The sequence below is a fragment of the Callorhinchus milii genome, unplaced genomic scaffold, assembly GCF_018977255.1.
Source record: "Callorhinchus milii isolate IMCB2004 unplaced genomic scaffold, IMCB_Cmil_1.0 Scaffold21, whole genome shotgun sequence".
Lineage (NCBI taxonomy): Eukaryota > Metazoa > Chordata > Chondrichthyes > Chimaeriformes > Callorhinchidae > Callorhinchus > Callorhinchus milii.
Window position 1 is genome coordinate 1237303 of NW_024704762.1, and position 24505 is coordinate 1261807.

The window sequence follows — 24505 nt, forward strand, 5'->3', positions numbered from 1 at the left end:
AGGGATGCTGTGACTAGTGCGGGCGCTTGGTGGAGGTTGAACACACGTGATCAGGTGCATCACAGTGGCCTCTGGTCTGTTGGAGGGCCACATGTGGAGTCCTGTAGCTCAGTGGTTAGAGCACTCGCTTTGCAAGTGAGAGACCTGAGTTCAATTCCAGGCAGAGGGCCAAACCTTGGGCAAGTTTCCTTACTCCACACAGAGCCTAATAATAATCCCTCCAAAACAAAAACAATAATAAATTGGTCATTTTCAATCTACGACTGTTTGTGGGACATTGCTGTGCGCAATTGGCTGCCACGTTCGCCCACAAATATACAGTCAATTCACTTTACAGTGTGTTCTGTGAAGCGCTTTGGGACGTCCTCCCGACATGAAAAGCGCTATATCAAATGCAAGGATTATTATTATTATTATGGTGAATTGTTGATATCAATTGATCTCCCAACAGATCGCCAGGAATCTGCATTGAACCTTACTACAAATGGCATGAGTAGTATCAGTATGTCAGTTGAGATCAATGGAATTGTCTACACAGGTAACAATAAAGCTCCATGTAGACACTAGTTTTATCTGGAGTTTTGACATTTTGTGAAGTACAGATTGGGAACGGTGTTGTGTTTATTTGATTTATTAAGAAATAGCAGATTATTTCTGCAGTATATATAATTGTCAATAGATTTGTTTAGTATGAACTAGTAATCTCCTATCACAAACCAAATACCACTGAGCAGAGATAGATACTCTGCTTCATGTTTTTTTTGGTCAATTGCATTGTATGATGTGTGGAAACTCATTACCATGGTTTGTAATGGAATATGCACTCTCTCCCTGGAGGGACGCATCCTGCATACCTAATTCTGAAATGTATTAGGCACAGGTTGGCAAGAGGTTGGCTTGGGGACCATCACAATGTGCATTGGTGCTGGAGTTTAACCTGCTAAAACCGTGCAGCTTACCTTTGAAAGCATTGTTTACTAAGCTTCCTGCTGCCTGTCCATCTGGGGCCACCCACTTGTTGGGGCTTTAGCCTGCAGGGTTAACTAAGTGTAAAGAACCCTTATCCCCAGACTGCCCCTTCCAAGTCCTACCCATTAACCAGGCTGATCTGTCTAAGCAATGCCCTGGAATTCTCTTCTCCCAGCCCCCCAAGGAGGACAGTTATCAGTGTTTTTAGGCCTTTTCCAATGCTCCTCTGAGCCCCTGGAATACTGGGCTATGTCGAGAATGTTTTTTTTCTTTAAAACATTTTTAATTTCACTGGCCTAAATTCTGTAACTAAATTGTAATGTATCAGATGAAAAGAATGTATTAGTTCTCAGTTGAAAGTGTGTTTTTCCCATTTCCCCAGGTGTTCTGTTTGGTCAAGGACCTGGAGTATCTGGCGTTTCCAGCAGTAAAGGAAATGGAAACAAAACTAACAGTTCTCAAGTCCCGCCTGGTCTGTCTGTACCTCGTACACCTACCTCCTCCTCATCCCATACTTCAAACAGCTCTTCACCTTGAGGCCAGAGCTATGAGGATGCCTACAGCTTCTGTAGCGCAGTGCATCACTGCCAAACACTTGAAAAGAAGTTCTCAGGCTTTTAACTCTCATGGAAAATAAGTGTTAATCTTCAGGGGTTTCAATAGGAGTGGCTAAAACTGAAAGGCAACAGTTAAGCATAATCAGCTCTGCTTAGAAACTTTCTTATGTAACTGGTGGAGATCCAGGAGCAGCTATCTACTACTAATACCTCAAACATCTACTTAATATTTAATCAAGAAGCCAGATTTATATCATTGGTTATATTTTTCCTTTTACCATTCAACAAAAGTTAAGCTTTTTAAAAAAAAATCTATGTATTTCCATGATATGCTACTTTAGACTAAGATTTTTAAGTGAATATTGATATTTTTTGAAGGAAAGAAAATTTTCAAGCACATTCACCGTGTTGCTCATGACCTGCTTTTTGGTATATTCAGTTCCTGCCGGATAAGGATGGGTAAAATTCTTCCAGGCTTATCCATTTGTATAGATGTTTACCCATGTAGCATTAATACAGATTAACATTATTACAACAGTACAATATATTTATTATATACATTTACTTTTGAGTTTTTTTAATATATTTTTCACAACACATTACTTGAATACAGTGGAGCTATTTTCAGATCAGCTTAATCCCTGTCAAAAATAAATAACTTTAAAAGGTGCATTCCATTCCAATTGTTGTCTGGGCCATTATGTTGGAAAGCACATAAGAGAACATGAAAAGTCCATTGAATAGATGCACCCCAGCCCATTCCTTCAACATGCCTTATGCTGCAACTTCCACTCTCTTCTCTCCTCCCTCTCCCCCCATTATCTCCAAACGGAAAGTTCTGTACAAGACACCACTGTTCCAGATTGTTGCCCATTCTAAATGGACCATCATTCTCCCTGATCGTAGCAGGACAGCCTTCTTCATTACTATAGCATTGCTTTAGTGTTCGATAGAGTAAAATTACAGAAATTTCCTATGTAATAATAGCATTTTTATCCATGCACTACTGTTCAAGAGACTACAATATGGGATGAAAGCATCTTACACAATTTAACCCTTAGATTGTTAAGAGCGATACTGAAAAAAAATCATTACAGTGGCTCCTCAAATATCTGCAAGGCTGTTAAACCTAACCATTTTTAAATTAAATATAAAAAGTGGAACATTTGAAAATGTTCCCCGTGCTCACTCACCATGAGATAGATACATATATATCTATAACCTTTTTCTTTCTGTTTGCTTCCCTGTTTTTGTCTTTGTGCTATTTTCTGCCTCTGTTCTATATTTCTATCTTTAAAATGTGCTTCTTACCTTCCTCTCCCAGTTCTTGCCATTTATTTTGAAAGCTGTCTACACTTTTTTTTTAAAAATGGGGTTAAAAACATATTTACACGTCTTCTACCTGTAAAGATTTTAAAGTTTGACAGTACTGCATCATTGACGTGTTCAAGTCCGTGACATATTTTGTTTCTAAATCAAAAGTAGGGAACGAGTGCACTCAGTTGCACCCAAGTGAATGAACTTGTTGTACATGCTGCTCTGAGGGTCAAGTTAATTATCAAATCGCCTTGTTAATACTGGACAAAACTCCATCTAAGCAATAGGAAAATAACAAGTCAACTGTTTTCTTCCCATAACCTAGAAGTGTTTCTGGACTTGGCTTGTGTCCATAAAAGGCCTGTTCACAAGTGAATTTCAATCCATTTGATGTTGATCTTAAGTAAGCTCCACTGGATCCACTGTAGGAATTCACGTGACATTTGAAGGAAAATCGTATTCTATATGGAGTGTTCTCTATATATTACATATTTCTACTTTTAAAATCTCTTTCTCATCTTCTTTGTTCTTCCAGCTCCCACTGTAATATCTATTTTAATGTTGTGTTCATACTGTGAAAATGTATATTTACAATGTAAACCAGCATTACACCAAAGATGCACATGCGATATAGAAATATTGTTCTGCTTGGTTTATATATAAAATGACCACAAGTTCAGACGTTATTAGTGCTGTGAATGCAAACGCTAAATGATTAGGGGAAGATTAGAATTTCATGTTTAATGATCTATTTGAAAATTTTCAACCAAACAAGTTTTTCTTCCATTGCCAGCCTTGTCTTTGGGAAGCCAATTGACAGACTTTTTCTTTTCATAATCAACTTTACACTACCATTTCCCTTTGTGATATTAAACGGGTTTAGCTGTGTATATATTTGAATAGGGAAAAAGAAATAAAAAATACTTATTCATCTTTTATTTCCATTCCCCTAATCATTAATTCATTAAAGTACAGTCTGCCTGGACTCTTTGGAAGAATGGAAAGCTGGTACTATTGCTGTATTTCTAGCAGCTGTACATTTAGTACAGCTTCTCAGTTTCACTGGCCTTTCTTAGTGAGGGTGGAAAAAGTCTGTCCACCAGAAGTCATGTTGAATCATTGAAACTTGACATCAGCTGCTTGAAAAAACTGTTCATTTAAATAAATGGAAAGGCAGTTCAGAGGAGCAGCAGGAAGCGTGCTTCAAAGGTGTTTTAGGCAGAACGAGCAACCTCGGTTATCAAATAGTTTTTATTGCTGGTATGGTTTGTTACTGCAGTAGTGTGGTTTCCTGCAGTCTAAGGATAAAGTATTCCTTTGTGTTGGCCTGCCGATGGTTAGTCACCTATGACAGTTTCAAATGTGCTTCAGGTTAAATATTTTGCTATCATTCACTGTAGCAGTATTGTGCATGCAGCATTAGTACTGCTTTCTTTTGTAAAGCATCATATAGGTTGAATATGTAATTTTCATGGTTATAAAGGAAAAAATGCAGTGGCTTGACATACAGTGAGATCTTTGAAGACAAATAAAGGATTTTTGGCGAATTTTAAGCATTCTACACAATGCAGTAAGTGCTTTAGTAGACAATTCGCATGAGATTATAGTGGAAATTATATCATACTTTATGCCATTGGAGTCTATTATGTTTCTGTTCATTGTATTGAGCAGCACTACTTCACAACTTTTTGGAAAAACAACTTGTGCTCTTATGTCCCTGTAAGATTGGGACCCTTTCACTTTTTTATTGAGCATTTGGTTGTATCTAGGTATTCTTTGTATAGCTAATGTCCAGAACAAATGGATATTTAAACTTGGTTTATAATGCTGAGAATTTAAATTGGTATGTTTTTAAAGTAGTCCTCTAATCTCCTCTTGAATATTTCCTACAGATAGATCTGAAATAGCATTGAAATCCTGAACTAGTATGTTATAATGCAGAAGCAGAACAAGTGTTGGCTTATTTTACTTCCTGCAATATTTTCTCACATTGATTACAGTAACAATGCACCTGAGACAAATGGATATAGATTGGGATCTTTACAGATGCTTAGCTTTACACAATCACTTTTCCTACTCTTTGGGACAAAAAATGGTTGCAGATAACTACCTCTTATCAACCTTATTAGTATGAGATCCAGTCTGGAGTCCTGAGAGTGAGCTGAGTGCATTAGCTGCTTGCCAGCCAGAGTGAATGTGGACAATGGGTTGCCCCAGAGGAACTGCTATTGGGTTGAACTCAGGGGCTGGGGGGAAGGGGCTAAGGCACTGCAATAAGGCCAGGACCTTGCCTGCCCTTGGGATCTTGACCTTTCACATAACAACAAGCTAGCAGTAGGAAATAATCTATTAAATTTGCAATTTCCTGTCCTCCATAATAATAGCTTTGCTGCTCTCAGCTTTCATTGCTGTGATAAATGAAGATTTATGTTGAGACATAATAGTGCCGGGAGGTTTATTGGCTTTTTAAAAAAAATCGATATGTTGTTGTCGTTGACCTAATGACACAAGTCTTTTGGGGGGTGGGATGGGGTGGATCTGTAGTGGTTGCCAAGTCTGCTGCTTCCATCTGTATGGCAACAAGCTTTGCGGATTGATTGTTTTAATCTTAGCCGAGTGCTTGTGCAGCATATCTGAAATAGTGATAAGCTCGCACTTTGAATGGCATCACCATTCTTGGTTGGTTGTGGCATGCTGTGAGCTGTATTTGTAGCATTGCTTCTGTTATTTTTGGCTGGGTTCTGGTATTGGGTTCACTCAGTTTATATTGGTTTCATTGAACTAAACAAGTAAAGAGAACTTAATACAACTCGTTTGCCAGTCGAGCTGGCCAAGGCCTTTCTTTCAGTCTCTGCGGCACCTTTTCCAAAGCCCTTCTAACAAAAAATCCTGGATTAATTTTCTCTTGCAGTGTCGACTTTCTTAGATTAAAAAAAATTCTCCCTTTAACTCCATTCTAAGATGAGATATTTTGACTGAGGTTTTAAGTTTAAAAAATATTGTGAAATACCACCAGGGAATAAGTGCCTTACATAGTGTATGTCCCCCTTCTTGCAGGAACATTTCCCTTTAAATATTGAGATGAAAGTGAGGAGAGTTCAGATTTTATTGTGAAAAATTGAAGGTTAAAGAGGTGGTCTTAATACCTTGCAGATCCCCTGTTGGTTTAGCTGGTAAGTTGCTATTCACAGTAAAATTGAGCCATGCAGTTCCATAAGATATTTGGTTGGATTCCTAATACTGAGTTCACTGATCTTAGACAGAGGTGGTACGGTGATTAATGCCTCTTAGCTGAGAAGCAAATTGAGCAGGGCCTTCGTTGCTATTTAGTGAGTCTAAGATCCTACTTGACTGTTGTGCTCACTGTGTATTCTTACACATGCAGATGGAGTATTTGAAGAGGTACTGGAGAAGTGACTGCACCAGTGCAACTGTCTCTGAGCACAAGGCAGCATCTTGTGGCAAGCAGAAACCATTTTACAGCTAACTTTTACAAGACCGACATTAATGCCTCCAGTTTTGTGAAAGAGCTGTGGATTAAATGAGTGAGCTGTATTATATTACAAAAAGTCTGCTATATTGAGATGATGATGCCCAAAAGTGATGCAATAGCACAAAAACGTACAGGTCAGCATTGGGAGAATGATTACTGTTTTTAAATAAATCAGAATATTTGAAATACATAAATTTTTGAATCCAAAGATTCAGTGCATATCCCAGCCAATCCCTATAGGAGTATATATGACTGGTGCACATGTTTACATTTGTTTTTACTAACTCCATATTTTGAGCACAATCATTAGATATTTGGTCTTCCTCTTCACATTTTACCCTGTTGGGGTCACATTTTAAGAGTATATTGGTATGAACATGGAATTCAATCTAATATGCATTCAGTAGTAATGTGTAGTGTAAGCCTAATTGTTTTGTGCCATTGCATACAGACGCATTCTGAGATAAATGCATTTTTTTTGTTTTGAAACATAATTAGATTGTCCTTTAGCTACCATTAGTTTTCTGCATTTTATTTACATCCCTTCAAGTTTTCTTTGTAGTTGATTTTTGTGCTTCCCCGAGATCAGTCTCTGGTGTCAAGTTGATTTAAATCATGGCTATTTGGGGCCTATTTGCACCAATCACTTATCACCACTTTATAAGACCATCTTTGGTTGGTATATAAAGAGCCAGAGAGAATTTTTCAGTATTCCTCGTAAGCTATACACATTGCCTATCTACTGAAGCCACATTAAATGTTTTTTTGTTTCAAGTACTGTATGTATTTTCTTTTTAACCCTCTATGCAAATTTTGTTTGATGTATTAAGGTGTACGGTCCAGGAGAATTCCCGAAATGAATTACTACTTCAACCGTTTTTTAAAAATACGAACTTTATTAACTCGAGTACTAGAAGCCCTCTTCTTTCGAAATATGCAAACACTTTCTATCTTTTAAACTCTTTAATATTGATCAGTTTTACAAAGCTGATTTTTGTCGATGATCAAATTGGACAAATATGTACAACAGTAATCTTCTTAAAATATTTTTTGCAGTTAGATAATTTGAAGCTGTACTAAATGTTCTACCAAACTGGATTGCCTTGTGAAACAATCAACTGTACAGATGAGTCTATCAGTAGATGCCCTTACACCAGAGAGCTGACTGTAGGAGAAGCTTTTATTTATATATTTTTCAAAGTGACCTTAAAGCCCAATGTACGGTCCACTAACTCTTGTATCTTGTGGTTCAGTATACAAGCTTCCATTGGCAATGGTGGCAGTTTAAATAGAGACTTGCTGTCAATTGTTGCTGATGCTGGTTGGTGGAGGCTCCTTTTTTTTCCAATTAGTGCAGCACAATTTCCGAGTTTCTTTTCGAGGCATTTCAAGAATCCACACTTATGTGCACGTCTCGTACATATTATTTTGAAGTGTGAATTGCCTTGTCTTACAAAATGTAATTTTTCCATTTACATTGAACAGTTGCACAGTGATGGTGAATTAAATTCCCTCTTGAGTGCAGATAAAGGGAATTTCAACCAGGCTTTATAATGAGCCTGCCCTGAGATTGAACACTTTACACAGCAATTTGCAGGACTAGTGATTTGAGCATTTGCTGGTAGCACTGTGCTCTGGTTAGTGGAACTTGTTTCTGTAAAGCTGTTAGTCGGAAATTGGTTTGTTTGATCAAGTTGAGTTTTGTGGTGAATTCATTTAGATTAGTAAACTTGGAGCATACATTGTCAGCACAGGTTCCGTTATCCTCTGGTAACTTCTCAGAGGTGCAGAGCAATGGCTAAAGCAGATCTCAATAGAGAAGACCTATTTTGGCAATGTCGTCTGAATCGCAGCAATAGTGACAAGAAAAAACTAAAAGTAGAGTATTTTGGAGAGAACCAAAGTTTAATGCTAACCTAGGCTTAAAGATTCATCACTGGGCCGCAGTCTCCCCACAATTTTACTTTTTTGGTGGGAATATTTTATTGAATGTTGTTACAAGCCACTGAAAAGCTAATTTGCATCCTAGTCTAAATTTCTATCAAATATACTTATTTTAAAATGAGTCATGGGTACCTTTTAACATACCTCATAGAGACATAGATTAAACAATTGAGTTCTTGCCAAACAGTGGCAATTGTTCTTCTGTTGTTGTTGGTTTTGAATTAGTAATGGTGCAATCCCTCATTGCTCTCAAGATTCACTTACCACACTGTGTAACTGAAATAAATGGATTTTAAAAAACATTTAATTTGAACAAGTTTTTCTGAAAATGTCAATTATATGTTGATTCTGCAATATATTCAAAGTAAAACTACATTAGGCTTTTGCCGCGAACCAAGGTAAAGTGTAATTATTCGTGAATTAAGTTGGAGTAAAAACATGTTTTGTACATGTTTCATTTTTAAAAACATTTTTNGTAATTTGAACCCAAATGGCAATAATTATTTCTGCTGCTAACCTTTTTAATCCATTTATGTAGGTTGAAAGTAGAAAGCTTTTAGATGTGTATAATAAATCAAGACAAGTTTTAAATATCATCTATATACAGTGACTCATATTAGCGCTAACAATCAAATGAGACTGACTATCTGTAAAATTACCTGAAGCTAATCCCAAAGCTGTACCTTGTGGGTTTTATTGTGTGAGTGAGGAGGAAACTCTTCACTGCATTCTGCCTGTACTGGGTTTCTGAAGTACTCTACTTCAAGCTATCAGCTGAGTAAGTTAGTGTGCTATAGTAAAACTGATGCTAAAATGTACTTGAAACGGGCTTTCCTGGTGTCCTGGTGGCAACAAGTTCATCAGACGAGGTTACGGGTTTGAATCCTAGTCTGTAGCAATTGGGCTAGAACTGGCTTTGAGTCAATTCAGGATTAAAATCAGATGGGTCGGCACTGCTCATTACTTTCCAGCCCCCTCACCTTGCTGAAAGGCACTTTTATGTGGCTATCAAATAATGATGGGATCTTTCCCCCAATTGAATGGGCTTGCTGGTGTCAGTGCTCACACGTGAAGAAAAGCCACTTGGCAGAGCACTGGAGGCTGGCTGGTGCTCATTGAAACCCAGGCAAGCAAAGAGAATATTAGCAAGAAAAAGTGATTGCAAACTTTACCCACATTGTATTTTACAGCCTAGAACCTGTTAAGCAAATCATATACATTTGTTTAAATCTTGACAGATGAACTAATTGTGTAACAAATGCTAATTAGATTGAATGTTTTCTCCCATTGTGTGCAGAAACTTCATTACTCCAATCAAATGGATTCTTAAGTACTTTTATTTTAAAAATTGAAAGTGGGTTTTTAAATTTCATAGCTTCCTCATTTTAGTGTTGTCTTGTGAAAAGTTCTATCATCTGCTCTGAATTTCTTTAAGGATTATGATTATTGCTGTGTACCAAAGATAAATAAATGAACACACTTTAAAGAAAGCAAAAGCACTATGGAACATATAACTTGATATTGTCCAGTTGTTCTTGCTGTCTGTGTACAGGCTAATTATTACGTATTGCTAATAGAATGTAGAATGAATAATGACTATGAAATATATACTTTTGTGTCAATGTGCTGTTTACAATCTAGTGCTGTGTTAGTAGAAGCTGGATTGTTATTCTCAGGGGTTTTTGAAAACATTATCTGCTGTATATCTTCAAATGATTGTAGAAATCAAATATTTACTCCAACATGGAACTACTGTGCAGACTTCCCCTCTCCCCGTCTTTTGGTTCTGTTTTTCATTACTGTGCTATTTGTGGGAGTCTTATTTTAATTTGGCATTCTTTAAACTGGGACATAGAGGATTAGGATATGGCACAGAGATGCTTGCTATTTATTGGCTGGATGTATAACCAGTAAAATATTGATGTTGAGGTGGTTGTGGGTTATTGGTGGGTGCTTTTATAAAAGATAATTGAGAAGGATATTGCAGTAAAAGTCAGGTCTATTGAGTAATACTTTTAATTGCATTGATCCCAAACCATTCTTGCTTGTTCCGTCGTACAAATTAAAATGTAGAAATTGTTTGAAGGAACTTTAGCCAGTGCATTTCACAAAACATTATCAATTCACATGCAGTTTGTTAAATTGAAAATAAGGTCCCACAAATGTTTTATTTTTCTTCAGTTCCTTTTGGTTTTTGTTTGCATCTTAACTAAAAAATAATACTGAATCTTGTGTAGGTGAATATTGTAGTTGTTTTGGTTTAAAACTATCACTTGTTCTAATGGGTCAGAACAGGAAAATACATTTTCCAACTCAGGAAAACCTCTTCTACTTCCATTTATGCAAAGGTTCAGCTCTAAGATTTATCTTTCCTCCTCCCTCTCCCTTCTCCCCCTCTTACCCATTTTTGTTTTCACATTTCTTGATCTTACCAATGTGACTTATCACTAGTGGTTTACATTTTATAACAACTTGTATTTAACCCTCTGGATATTTAAAAGGACAAGAAAGAAAATGTGTTACATTTGACCAGATATTGATAATAAAGTGAAGTTCTGACTTTTTTTGCTGACTCCTCTCTTTCTCTTGATAGAAATTACTGTATTCTAGTGTCACACAGTGATTAGTGTAATGAAATAAGAGGAATCACATAGCAGCATCTGAAAGAGAAATCTAGGCTAGTAATAATATTAATTGTTGACTTGATAATAGTGCCTTATAACGTCTTTGAGACGTCTCAAAGCACTTCACGTAATATACTGTAAAGTGAATTGGCTGCATATTTTTGTTAGTGAAATTCTGTAGTAGTAATTCGGATGTGCCCATTGTTCAAAATAGACATTGTCCTTTTCCTTTGTAATTTGCTGTATTTAAGCTTCACATTATTAATAATAATTTCAATACCTTCGTCCAGTTAATATTTGAATTTAGACCATACTCACCCACAGATGTGCATACACACATTTCCGTAATAATTGTGATTGGGAGCAGGAATCCTGCTTAATCCCAGCTGTGAAGACCAGCTGCAGCCCCCACCCCATTTCTCCAATGGCTGACGAGTAACTACATAGAACAGGTATTTACCCACTAAATCTGTGAGCGGGGAGCAGGGTGGCCATATATGGAAATCCTTCACCGCTTGGAAGTATCCAAGCCAGATGAAAATAGAAATGAAAATGACCTTGTGTTTGGATGGTTTGCATACTCTCCCTGTTGGGAATCCCCTGAATGTCTAATTCCCAAGCATTGGCCATGGGTTGGTGCTCAGGTATTAATGCGCTAAATAGGTTGCCATTGTGAGCACTACCTGGCAAGCCTCACAATGCAGGTTTAGCTCGGACCCTCTTAACCATTTAGGTTTTGGCTTGAAAACTTATGGGAATTGAGTGGGAAGAATCCTTGTCCCCAGTGAGTGTTCTGCTCCTTCAACAACAAGAAAATTACATTTATAGAGCGCCTTTCACGTCGAAAGGACATCCCAAAGTGCTTTTGGCCATAATTTTTTTTCTTTAGAGGTCAATCCTTTTCTAGTCCTCAGGAATATTCTGGAGTAATACAGACCCATCTGGCTCAGGGTCTGGACCAAAAACTGCTTTAGAGGATTGACTCCATTCTGATATTTGGCTCTGAGACATGTCCCTGCTGGGGTTTTTTAAGCCCTCTTCTCCACCCCCACCCACCAGGAAATAATTGTGAGTTGTTGGGTAGATGGTCTGAAATGAGGTGAGAACTAACCCAGGATTGCCAGGTCTGTCTGGTTCCAATGATATTTTACCCTAGTCACCAGATTTCTCAGTTTTGGCCATAAATGTTTCTTTTTTTTCTTTAGAGATCAATCCTTTTCCAGTGCGCACACTTAGGTCAGTGTATCTTTTGTTAGATCTCCTTGTGATAACTGGAGCTTCTGCATTTCTTGTAAACAGTTTGATATGTATGATACTAAGCTAGCTCTTCTTGATCTATATAAATGATACTAAGCTAGGAAAAGTAGTGAACAGTGAGGAGGATAGTAGCAGACTAAAAATGGACATGGAGAGACTGGTAAAATGGGCAGATACATGGCAAATGAAGTTCAATGTGGAGAAATGCGAAGTAAATCATTTTTGGGAGGAAGAATAAGGAGAGGCAATATAAGCTGATGGTACAATCTTAAAGGGGGTGAAGGAACAGAGAGACCTGGGGTTCATATAAGAAAATCTTTGAAGATGGTCGGACAGGCAGATAAAGCTGTTTTTTAAAAAAACATAAGGGATACCAGGCTTTATAAATGGGGGCATAGAATACAAAAGTCAGGAAGTTATGATGTATAAAACACTGGTTAGGCCTCAGAGACTGAGACTGTGTTCAGTTCTGGGCCCCACACTTTAGGAAGGATGTCAAGGCATTGGAGAGGGTGCAAAGGAGATTGACCAGGATGGTACCAGGAATGAGGGACTTCAGTTATCAGGAGACGCTAGAAAAGCGAGGGTTAGTCTCCTTGGAGCAGAGAAGGTTAAGCGGAGGCTTGATAGAAGAAGGGGATGAGTTACGAGGATAGGCTGACCAATTTCGGCCTATATTCTCTAGAATGTAGAAGAATTAGAGGGGATCTTATAGAAACCTATAAGATCATCAAAGGGCGTGATAGAGTAGATAGTGGGAGGTTGTTTCCCCCGGTTGGAGAAACTAAAACCAGGGGTCACAACCCTAAAATCAGAGGCCATCCCTTTCGCACTGAGTTGAGGAAGAACTTCACTCAAAGAATGTATGGAACTCACTACCCCAAAGGGTTGTTGATGCTCAGTCCTTGAACATATTCAAGACTGAGATAGATAGATTTCTTATTGCAAAAGGGATTAAGGGATATGGGGATAAGGCAGGGTTATGGTATTAGCTGGAGTTAAATTAGAAGATCAGCCATGATTCAATGGCGGGGCAGGCTCGAAGGGCTCCTACATGTTATGTTAACAAATTTTAAGAGAAGATAACTATTTGGTGAGGGCAAGTTTGCAGGGCTCTGGGGAGAGAGCGGGTAGTGGGGTTGATCAGGGCTATGGGGAGAGAGCGGGGGAGTGGGGTTGATCAGGGTTATGGGGAGAGAGCGAGGGAGTGGGGTTGATCAGGGCTATGAGGAGAGAGTGGGGGAGTGGGGTTGATCAGGGCTATGAGGAGAGAGCGAGGGAGTGGGGTTGATCAGGGCTATGGGGAGAGAGTGGGGGAGTGGGGTTGATCAGGGCTATGAGGAGAGAGCGAGGGAGTGGGGTTGATCAGGGCTATGGGGGGAGAGAGCGGGGGGAGTGGGATTGATCAGGGCTATGAGGAGAGAGCGGGGGGAGTGGGATTGATCAGGGCTATGGGGAGAGAGTGGAATTGATTTGGAAGCTCTTTTCAAAGAGCCGGCACAGACACAATGGGCTAAATGGCCTCCTTCTGTGCTGTATAATTCTATGATTCTTTGTGAATTTTGTGTCACAGAACGAGTTTGTGTAGGAAAGAGAACGGCTGCTCACTAGGAACAGATGAGAGGCTGAAGTGAAGTGTTCAAATGCTCTTGTATATATGGGGTCTTTTCATTTTTAAAAGTAAAGATTTTTTAAAAATCTAGTCTGGCTTCATTCCTCAGCTAATAGTCCTGACTGGTCCTGAATCCATTGTGATATTGCACTCGAGGGTGAAAGGTCTCTGACCTCAGAAACAGGAATAGTAGGATTAGTCTAAGATAAATACCATTCATTAAAATGTGATCATTTCTGCACAGGCTTGTCTTGTGGAATGGAAAAAGCAACAGGAACTGTCTCAGATATTTATACTTGCTCCATATTAGTGAGCACAACATGTGCAGTAACTCAATTACAGCTTCTGTGAATTAGTTCTATTAATAATAATAATCCTTGCATTTGATATAGCGTCTTATCACGTCTTTGAGACATCTCGAAGCGCTTCACAGGATACACTGCCAAGTGAATTGACAATATTTTTTCATTGTTTCACCCACAAAATATACAGTCACTTCTCGTACATTCTCCTACGTGGGATTTAAAATGGTAAATTCAATTGTGATTGTTTAAATCAGTGAGTGAAGCTATGAATGTTGATCCTGGGTAACTGCAAGTACATCAAGCCCCTTCACTCTGAAAATAAGTTGGAGGGTGTCCACACAGGAATAGAATGCTTGCAGCTCCCAGTACTTGGGGGTTATTTACGTGGCCTACGATGGTTGAGTGGGTAAAAGCATTGTTCTGTTTGGCACTAAGCCAACCAGATTAGGTTATAGATTCAATTCCTGGTTGGTGCTGAGTTAGCTGATCTCAATTGTGTTGTGTGAATAGTAGAAACATAGCCATAGGTCTCTGGGTTTGGGGAAGTGGTAAATCAGCCAGGATTTCTGCTCATCGCTATTTAATGATGTCTGTTACAAGGTGCAGAGGCCAGTAAAGGCCAAGAGCAGGCTCAGCTCCCAATACTCCCCCATGAAGAAAACAAAAGCCAAACAAAAAAATTTGATCACAAAATACAGTCAATCCACTTTACAGTGTATTCTGTGAAGCACTTTGAGACGTCTCAATAATGTGAAAAGACACAATATCAAATGCAAGAATTATTGTGTTGCAAATACAGTCACTACATCTTACAGTGAACAAAACACAAAATACTGCAGATGCTGGAAATCTGAAACAAAAACAGAGAGCTGAGAAAAAACTCAGCAGGTCAGGCAGCATCTATGGAGAAAGGAAAGTGAGTCAACATTTCTGATGAAGGGTCGTGGACCCGAAACGTTGACTCCCGTTCCTTTCTTCATAGATGCTGCCTGACCTGCTGAGTTTTCCAGCTCTCTCTGTTTTTGTTACACCTCACAGTGAGTCCAGTGAAACACTTTGAGGACTTCCTCCTGATGTGAAAGGTGCTACATCAATTGCAAGGATTATTACTGGAGCTTGCAGGTCCCTTTGATCAATATGTACTTCAAAGACATGCAAATAGACTTTAACAGCAGTTGACATTCATGTAAATGCACTCTGAAGCTAAGCTGTCTGTATGTTTAATCACCTCAGAAAGTTGATAATGATACCTGACTTACTTCAAAATTATAGCTTTGGGGAGCAACAGAAGCTCTGAAAATGTTTGTTTTTGTTACACATAGTTATGTGCTGTGTTCCTCTCCTTTATCTCATCCACACGATTACGTCATCTACCGACATGATGTCCACATACGTACACTGAGCGGGCAGCACCCACCCTTTCAACCTCCAGCCTTGACCCCTGGCTGAGTTGACACAATACCTGGCAGACGTTCATTCCGACACGAGCTTCAGCTTTCTCCAACACAGAGATGGTAAAACTGCAGGCACCGACTATCAATACAATCTATTTACATTTATATACCAACTTTCACAGCAGGAGGACAGACGCATCAAAGTGCTGCGCACTGCTGGCTGAATACCCGAGCTGGGAGGGGGAGGGGAGCTGGGGAGGGGATGAAGGGGAAAGATGACTGGAAACTTAGTCAAAAAGGTAAGTCTTGAGGCTGCTTTAAACGTGGGGAGGGAGCGAGTGAGTGATTACAGCATCTCTGGGATGGAGAGATCAGGGCAGAAGAGCTTCAGGCTTCCCGGTTGTTCACACCAACTCGTCGAACCTGTCCAGAACTGCAGAACTTTTTCGAACTTTTACTCTCCTTTAAACAGCTCCACTGGCACTGGCTCTCTGTCCCCCATCATCAACTGTAAGGTCCTCTACCTGAGCAAACTGCTGCCATTCCCTCTGCTCTGCCACCTCTGATCCCAGTGAGCTTTCAGTGACTTTACCCCTATCCTCTGGACTTCTCTTCAACATCCCTTAGCCTCACCCTCTCCTTTTTTATCACCCCTCTAAGGGCCTACGTTTTAACTGCACCATGATCCCCCTCCACCCTTACCCAATTATCTCCCTTCCTGCTCGAGCTCCCACTCCCATCTATGCAAGATTGGCTGCCATGTTTCGTCCACAAAATATATAGTCAATTCACTTTACAGTCTATCCTGTGAAGCACTTTGAGATGTCTCGAAGATATGATAAGGCGCTGTATCAAATCCAAGCAATTATTATAATATTATCTTCTTTGTAAAGCACTTTGAGACATTCTCACTATGTAAAATGTTCAATGTAAGTGTAGATGATTGTAATTAAATGCGACCAACTGTTGGGCCAGGTGTCGTCTTAACTCACACATTCGAAACCAGGAAGCAAAGTGATGTGATGGTGTAATATGACTTTCAGTGGCTGATCTATGGAACTCACTGGAGAAGGACAACATTATGTGCCTGACAGCCCATGATTCAGGAAATTATAAGCCCGTTATAAGTGTGACATCTGTACAGTAAAATGTACTGGCATGAATTATAAAGGAAGCATTGAGTGGGAGCGAAGGCACTAAATCAAAAACAACAGGGCTTTGTGATGGCAGGTCACGGCCAGCAACGTTTTCAAAATTCTTTGAAGATGTAATTGAGTTAGTGAATGAAATATTACATATGGAGATTGCAGGAAGTGTTCAATGAGGTTCAGGCTGTGAGCTCCCTGGAGGCTGTATGAGTACTGCTCTGTGTGTGTGTGTGTGTGGGGGGGGGGGGGGTGGGAGCAGAGACACACGGACTCGGGAGCTCAGGTTCCCTCTGCAGTCTGAGCTACACCAGCTGATTGTTAGAAAATGTACGTGTTCATTTTCATTCAGGCCGTCATTAGCCTAAGATGGTGTGTTACCCCCAACTCTCTGGAACTCCATCCTGGAGTCTCTCCGACTCGCTTCCCCCCCACCACCTCACCTCGATCAGGTCCGACTCAAGACCTTCCTTTGACTGCACTTTTGGCCATCACCCTCTCACCCCCCCCCCCCCCCACCGACTGTGCTGTATTGAATGTTCTCTTCATCACTCGCTGTCTGAGTTTGTGTGATAATTGTGTGTCAGCCGGGCACCGTGATAGCGCTCTCGCCTCTGAGTAGGAAGGTTGTGGGTGCAAGCTCCTCGTCAATGCTCTGAAGCACATAGTCTAAGCTGTCGCTCCGATGTTATGCTGGGGGTGGGGGCGTGGGGGTTATCAGAGGTGCCGTTCTTCAGATCAGATGTTAAACCTGTCTGTTCAGATGGATATTAAAGATCACATGTCACTATTCAAAAAGAGAAGGGAGTTTCTCTCTCTCTCGGTGTCCTGGCCAACAATCCCCGAAATAACATTGGTCAGTCGTTTCATTGCTGTTGTGAGACATTACTGTGGGACTACATGGTTGGCTGCCACGTTTTGCTCACAAAATACAGAGTCACGAGATTTTACAGAGTATCCTGTGAAGCACTTTGAGATGTCTCTATGACATGATTGACGCTATATCAACAGTGAGGATTATTATTAATACTATTATTAATTTTATTATTAATAATAAGGATGGTGATTCAGGTGAGGTATTCAAGGAGCCCAGCAGCAGCATCCTGGCAGCACAAGAGGCCAAACAGCAGAGGGAAGGGGAGGTGCTGATATCTGGTAATAAAGCAAATGCTCACACAGGCTCGGTCTCACCTGGGAGAGGGAATGTCTGGGTGCAGTGTTTGACTCCAGGATTGTGATTGCCTGAGGGAAGGAGAGACTATGGGCTGGTTTCAGATGAATTGAATACATGCAAAAGGAATGTGCACAGTTGCAAACATTGACTGTATTTAGTTTGGTTATTCGTCAATGCCGAGCATGGTTTGAAGTTGATTGGGTTGGAATCATTAAGTCAATTCTTTATCCTCATGAAGTGGAACCAGTTTTCAGCTGAACACACCCAACAAAACAAAGCAAAGCCGTTCAAATGGTAAGATTCTAATCTGAAAAAGTGATGATTCTGAAATGTGCACCATCTGAGGAATTGAACATAATAATAATAATCCTTGCACTTGATATAGTGTCTTATCACGTCTTCGAGACGTCTCAAAGCGCTTCACAGGATACACTGTAAAGTGAATTGACTGTGAAATCTCCTCAGATTTCTCTTCCCTGCTCTCCTCGCTCAACCTCTCCCTCCACATCAACTCCCCCACTCACAGTCACGGCCACCGGCTCGACTTAGTGATCACCCGGGACCTCAGTGTCTCGGATGTCACTATCACCGACAAGGTCGTCTCTGATCACCACTTCATCTCCTTCACCACCTCCACCCCCCTCCCCACCTCCACCAGACCCACCACCATCTTCTACCGCCCCTGGAAGAAGTTACCCCCTCAATCCCTAACCGCTGCCTTGGAGTCCTCTGAACTCCTCTCCCTCTGGCCTTCAACCCTCACTGACCCCTCTTCTCCTCTCACCCTCCTCAACACCCTGTCCTCCACACTCAACACTCTTGCCCCCATCACCTCCCGTACTGTCTCCTACTCTCGCTCCTCCCCCTGGTTCACCACCCACCTCCGCTCACTGAAGAGCCAGGTGAGGGCCGCTGAACGCACTGCCTCAAATCTGGCCTAACGGTCCACCGACAAATCTGGCTGGACCTCCTCAAAATCTACCGCTCCACTCTAGTCTCGGCCAAGTCATCCTTCTACTCCAGGATAATCCTGGAGGCGAAGGACAACCCCAGGCTACTGTTCTCTACCATATCCCAACTCCTCCGTCCCCCCGCCACCCCGCGCAGGTCATCTCCTCCAACCTTCACTGTGAGGAGATGCTGGATTTCCTTGAATCCAAAATCAAGGGAATTCGCTCCGCGGTCACTTCCCCTCCAACATCCACCCACCCCCCACCCCTTCCCTCCCACACTCCAACTCCTACCCATCCTCCCCTACACACTTTCGTACCCGTTTCCCCACCCTCTGTCACCAAACTCATCCTATCCCTGAAACCCACCACCTGCTCCCTTGACCCCATCCCCACTCCACTCCTTATCTCCCAGCTCCACCTCCTTGCCCCACATATCACAGACATCGTCAACCTGTCCCTCTCCTCTGGCTCTATTCCCATTCCCTTAAAAACTGCCACCATCACTCCCACCTTAAAAAAACCCTCCCTTGATGCGTCGCAGCTATCAAGCTACCGGCCCATCTCCAACCTCCCCTTCCTGTCCAAGGTCCTGGAACGAGTTGTCGCCTCCCAGCTGCGCTCTTTCCTCTCCAACCATTCATTATTTGAACCCCTTCAGTCGGGTTTCCGTGCTGCCCATAGCACAGAAACTGCCCTGGTCAAGGTCACCAATGACATCCTGACCATCTGTGACCAGGGCTCCCCTGCCTCCTCGTCCTCCTCGACCTATCGGCATTCGATACGGTCGACCACGCTATCCTCCTCCACCGCTTGTCCTCCCACCTCAACCTTCAAGGCCCTGTCCTTGAGTGGTTTAGGTCGTACCTCTCCCACCGTCTTCACCTTGTCTCCACGAATGGTTTTTCCTCCACCCCCCGCACTGTCTTGTGCGGTGTCCCTCAGGTCCCCTCCTCTTCACCCTCTATGGTGACATCGTCCGCAGACATGGGGTTAACTTCCACATGTATGCGGATGACACCCAACTCTACCTTTCCTCCTCTACCCTCAACTCCACGACCCCCGATGTCCTGACAGCTGCCTGTCCGACATCGAGTCCTGGACGAGAGATAACTTTCTTCAGCTCAACGTGCGCAAAACTGAGGCCCTCCTGATTGGCTCACGTCAGCGCCTCCGCACCTCAGGCGCTGACAGCATCAGCATCCAAGGCTGCACTCTCCACCTCTCAAAGCCATCAGGAACCTCGGGGTTCCCCTCGACCCTGAGCTGTCCTTTCTCCCCCATATCCGCGCCACAACTGGCACCGCCTTCCATCACCTCCGGAATGTCGCCAGACTACGGCACTACCTCACCCCTCACGCGGCTGAAACTCTGGTCCACGCCTTTATCACCTCAAGGCTGGACTATGGGAACTCTCTCCTCGCCGGCCTTCCCGCCACCTCCCTCCACACTGCAGGTCATTCAGAACTCTGCAGCTCGTGTACTGTCCCGCACCAGGCATCGCGACCACATCACTCCCACCCTCGCCCTCGCTCGCCTCCACTGGCTCCCCATCCCCCAGAGGATCGAATTCAAGATCCTCATCCTCACCTACAAGGCCATTCACGGCCATGCTCCCTCCTACCTCTCCGACCTACTATCCCCCTACCTACCTGCCCGTACCCTCCGTTCCTCTGGCTCCGGTCTGCTCCACATCCCCCGCCCCAACCGCCCTACCATCGGTGGCCGGGCCTTCAGCCTCTCAGCCCCTTGGCTCTGGAACTCTATCCCCCAGCGCCTTCACTTTGCCTCCTCCCTTTCCTCCTTCAAGGCCGGTCTCAAGACCTTTCTCTTTGACCGTGCCTTCAGCTCCCCTCTCGACTCTCTATCCCCTCCTCGCTCCCTCCCTTCCCTCCCCTCACCCTGACCATTTCCCCCCAATGCTCGGGTCGTGACCCAACTGTACAGCGCCTTGGGATATCCTCCTGACGTGAAAGGCGCTCAATAAATGGAATCTTATTGTTGTTGTTGTGTATTTTGTGGGCGAAATACGGCAGCCAATTGGGCACAGCATGGGTTGAGTAACCAAATTATTATTTTTGAAGGGATTGTTATTAATAGACTAACAATCGGGTTCATACTTACTGCTGGTAAGAGGCCTGTGGAGCGAGGAAACGAGCCTAAGGTTTCACCCCGCTGGGAATCGAACCCAGGTCAACGTTTCGGGTCTGGTATCCTGCGTACCCACGTGGCTCAGGAACTGGACTAGAAACCGTCACAAAGGGGACTCAATTCTGACTCTCCATGGCCAAACATATCACCTTGGATATGTTTGGCAAGTACCCACATCAGTACCTTGAGTTCATAGTCTAGACTTAATGTATCGCTGGGAAGTCCTGCATTGCCTGACGTGATGTTCTTCGGATGAGATATTAAGTTGAGATACCGTCTCCCTGTTCAGTTGGATGTTTAAGATCCCATGACACTGTTATACGGATCTCCATGGCTATTTGTGGGACATTGCTGTGTCAAAAATTGGCTGCTTTGTCTGTACAAATACACAGTTACTGTACAGAAAATCCTGTGAAGCTTCTTAAAGATGTTACAACAACATGCGGCTATAGGATTATCATGTTACACAGCCTGGAATAATTCTATAAGATAAATTCACAGGGGTTACTTCAAACCATTCGTTGTAAAGAGGAATTTCAAATTTCTCTTGTTTTCGGAAACATTTTGAAATGTTGACTCTTAGAATATTCTTCAGAAAATGGCAATGTTTAATTATTAATCATTCCTAACAAAGGGCACTGGTCTCTCAAATAACACATCAGCTAATTTTAAAGAAAGGTCATTGTCTTTGTGTTTGTAGACAATCCTGATCTCCATGTACTTAAGCTGATTCTGGTAAATTTCCATTTAAAAAAAATTCTGCTGGCAATTTTTTCACCCCTCCTTCCACCCTGAAGGTGATTAGAGGAGGAAGGAGGTAGTTGGACATCTGCCGTTCCCCCTTTGATAACTCGCCCATGTGGCCATTCTTCACATGTGAACCGAGACAGGGAGCGGCAGCAGGATATACAGGTGTGACAGTATCAGAGCCGAGCCCAAGCTGATGTCCACATCTGCACATAGTTTAACAGGTCTCACCAGACAGCGACAGGTGGGCTGGGGAGGGGCTGGGGGTGGGGGGGGGGGCTGCATGATTCTGTATGGAAGTGATGAATCGTGTAAAGCTGTGTGTATGTTATGATGGAGGAGCTCAATGCGAGCATTGGCAATCCAGGATATCACAGAACTGCTCCGAGTTCAAATCCTCTGCCGGAGACCTAGTGAGTGTGAGGTCCTGCTGGGTAAACAGAGGCGCGTGCGTGGAGTAAGGAAACTTGCCTCAGGTTTTGTCTTGCCCTGGGAATCGAACCTGGGTCCTCTTGTTTGTGACACGAGTGCGCTAACCACTACACTAGGGTTTCAGCAGCAGACCAAAGCCTCAGTCAGGGAGAGCTGGACCCTCCGTCTAGCAAAAACAGCCCATTCTCATTGCTGCTGACTTGCTACTGACACCTGCTGGGATTCACGATGTCAGATGAGGACGGGGTTGGGTTCAACGTAAGTTCCCCACCTCTGTTCACACATGAAATCTGCAGTATTTTAACCATGACAGGCTCTAATAAAGACATTCATTACAACAACAGTAACTCCTAAAACCTGAAACTGGAGGCTGTGACTTGTCCTGCAAGTCCAAGTTAGTTGACTGATAAAAGCTGATAACTGATAAAATCGTAGACTTGTTTTTAGGCACCCTCTCCTCCGGCATTCCAGTATAACTCTAGCAGATGTGATCTGATTTATGTTGCCTTCAGGTAGAAAAAGAGGGACGGGAAACAAGTCTGAACAGATGTGAGGCAAAAGCTTGGAGAGTGTATCTGGGTGGACGTATTTTGAGTCCATCTCCCCTGCCTCGGGATACATCAGAACTGCCCCTTTTAAGATAATAAATCAGTAAGGCCTTTATGGTTAAGAGTGAACGCTGATAATGAGGAGGGACGTGAGTGGGTGTATACCCGCATACATGAGAGCAAAGAGAATAATAATCCTTGCTTTTGATATAGCACCTTATCACATTGTTGAGACGTCTCAAAATGCTTCACGGAATATACTGTAAAGTGACTTGACTGTATACTTTGTGGGCGAAACGCAGCAGCCAATTGACGCACAGCAGTGTCCCACAAACAATCGTGGATTGACTGGCCACATTATTTATTTATTTATTTATTGAAGGAATGATTACCTCCAGAAAGCGATCTGCCAATTGACTAACAACAGTTTCCTACTTACTGCTGGGTAAACAGAAATGTGTGGAGTAAGGAAACTTGCCTAAGGTTTTGCACTGCCCAGAAATTGAACCTGGATCCTCTTGCTTGTGAGGGGAGCGCTCTAACCAATACACTGCAGTACTCCACAAATAGAGGACAAATGGTGAGGCTTGTAAACACCGACACAGACTAGCTGGCTGAATAGCCTGTGTGTGTGTAGTTTCTATATGCGTATGTAAAAAGGTATCTGAAGGATGTGATGTTGTGAATATCAGAGGAACAGTGGAAAGTTTGGAAATAGTTTAGTTTTTTTAGTGACCTTGGATCCAATAAAAGGAATCTAATTGTCATAAAACCCTGGTGTTTGTCCTGGGTGTGATCTGTCAACCTGAGGACAACAACAATAATAATAATCCTTACCTTTAATGTAGCACCTTTCACATCATGAGGACATCAAGGCTTGACTACGGGAACTCCCTCCTCATTGACCTTCCCAACTCTTCCCTTCACAAGCTGCAGATCATCCCAAACTCTGCAGCTCGTGTACTCTCATGCACCAGACTCCGTGACGCCGTCACTCCGACCCTCCCGACTCCACTGGCTCTCCATCCCCCAGAGGATTGAATTCAAGATCCTCGTCCTCACCTTTTAGGCCCTCCGTGGCTTTGCCCTCTCCTACCTCTCTGACCTGCTGACTCTACCAACCTGCCCACTCCCTTCGTTCAGCGGGCTCCGGCTGCTCCATGTCTCCCACCCGATCCGCTCTACCATCAGTGGCCGGGCTTTCAGCCTCTCTGCCCCCACACTCTGGAACTCCATCCCACGGGCCCTTGGCCTCGCTTCCTCCCTCGCCTCCTTGAAGGACAGTCTCAAGATCCTTCTCTTCGTCTGTGCCTTTGGTCTCCCTCCCACCTCTCTGCCTTCCCTCACCCCTACACCACCTGTCCCCCATGCTCGGGCCCTGACACCTGACTGTTCAGCGCTTTGGGACGTCCTCCCGACGTGAAAGGCGCTCTATAATTGTAACTCGTCATCATCAAAAACGTGTCTTTGATTTATTTATTATTTATTTATGCCTAATAATGCCTTCAAGAAAAAAGTAATAAATTGGTCACTTCAATCCATGACTGTTTGTGGGACACTGTTGTGCGCAATTGGCTACTGCGTTTCGCCCACAAATATAGTCAATTCACTTTACAGTATATTCTGTGAAGTGCTTTGAGAAAAGCACTATATCAAATGCAAGGATTATTATTATTATTGTCAACAACAAAATATTACATTTGTATAGTGCCTTTCATGTCGGGAGGACGCCCCAAATATAATTTGTTGTTGTTGGGCAAAGCGCTTCACAGGATTTACTACAAACTGTGTACATTGTAGGAGAACACAGCAGCCAGTTTGGACACAGCAATGTCCCACAAACATCCACGAGTGAATGACTCATTTTACTTGGTGGATTGTTGGCC

The 24505-nt window shown here is 42.5% G+C and overlaps 1 protein-coding gene across 1 annotated transcript in view; it reads left to right on the forward strand.

Annotated features, from left to right (window-relative positions):
* arid3a (AT rich interactive domain 3A (BRIGHT-like)) overlaps positions 1–1809 on the forward strand; it is a 41361-nt gene extending 39552 nt beyond the window's left edge. Inside the window, exons 6-7 of the mRNA XM_007908289.2 lie at positions 452–538; positions 1352–1809. Of these exons, the coding sequence (XP_007906480.1) occupies positions 452–538; positions 1352–1506 (242 nt within the window). The 3' untranslated portion in view covers positions 1507–1809. The remainder of the gene's footprint in view (positions 1–451; positions 539–1351) is intronic.
* The last annotated feature ends 22696 nt before the right edge of the window (positions 1810–24505 follow it).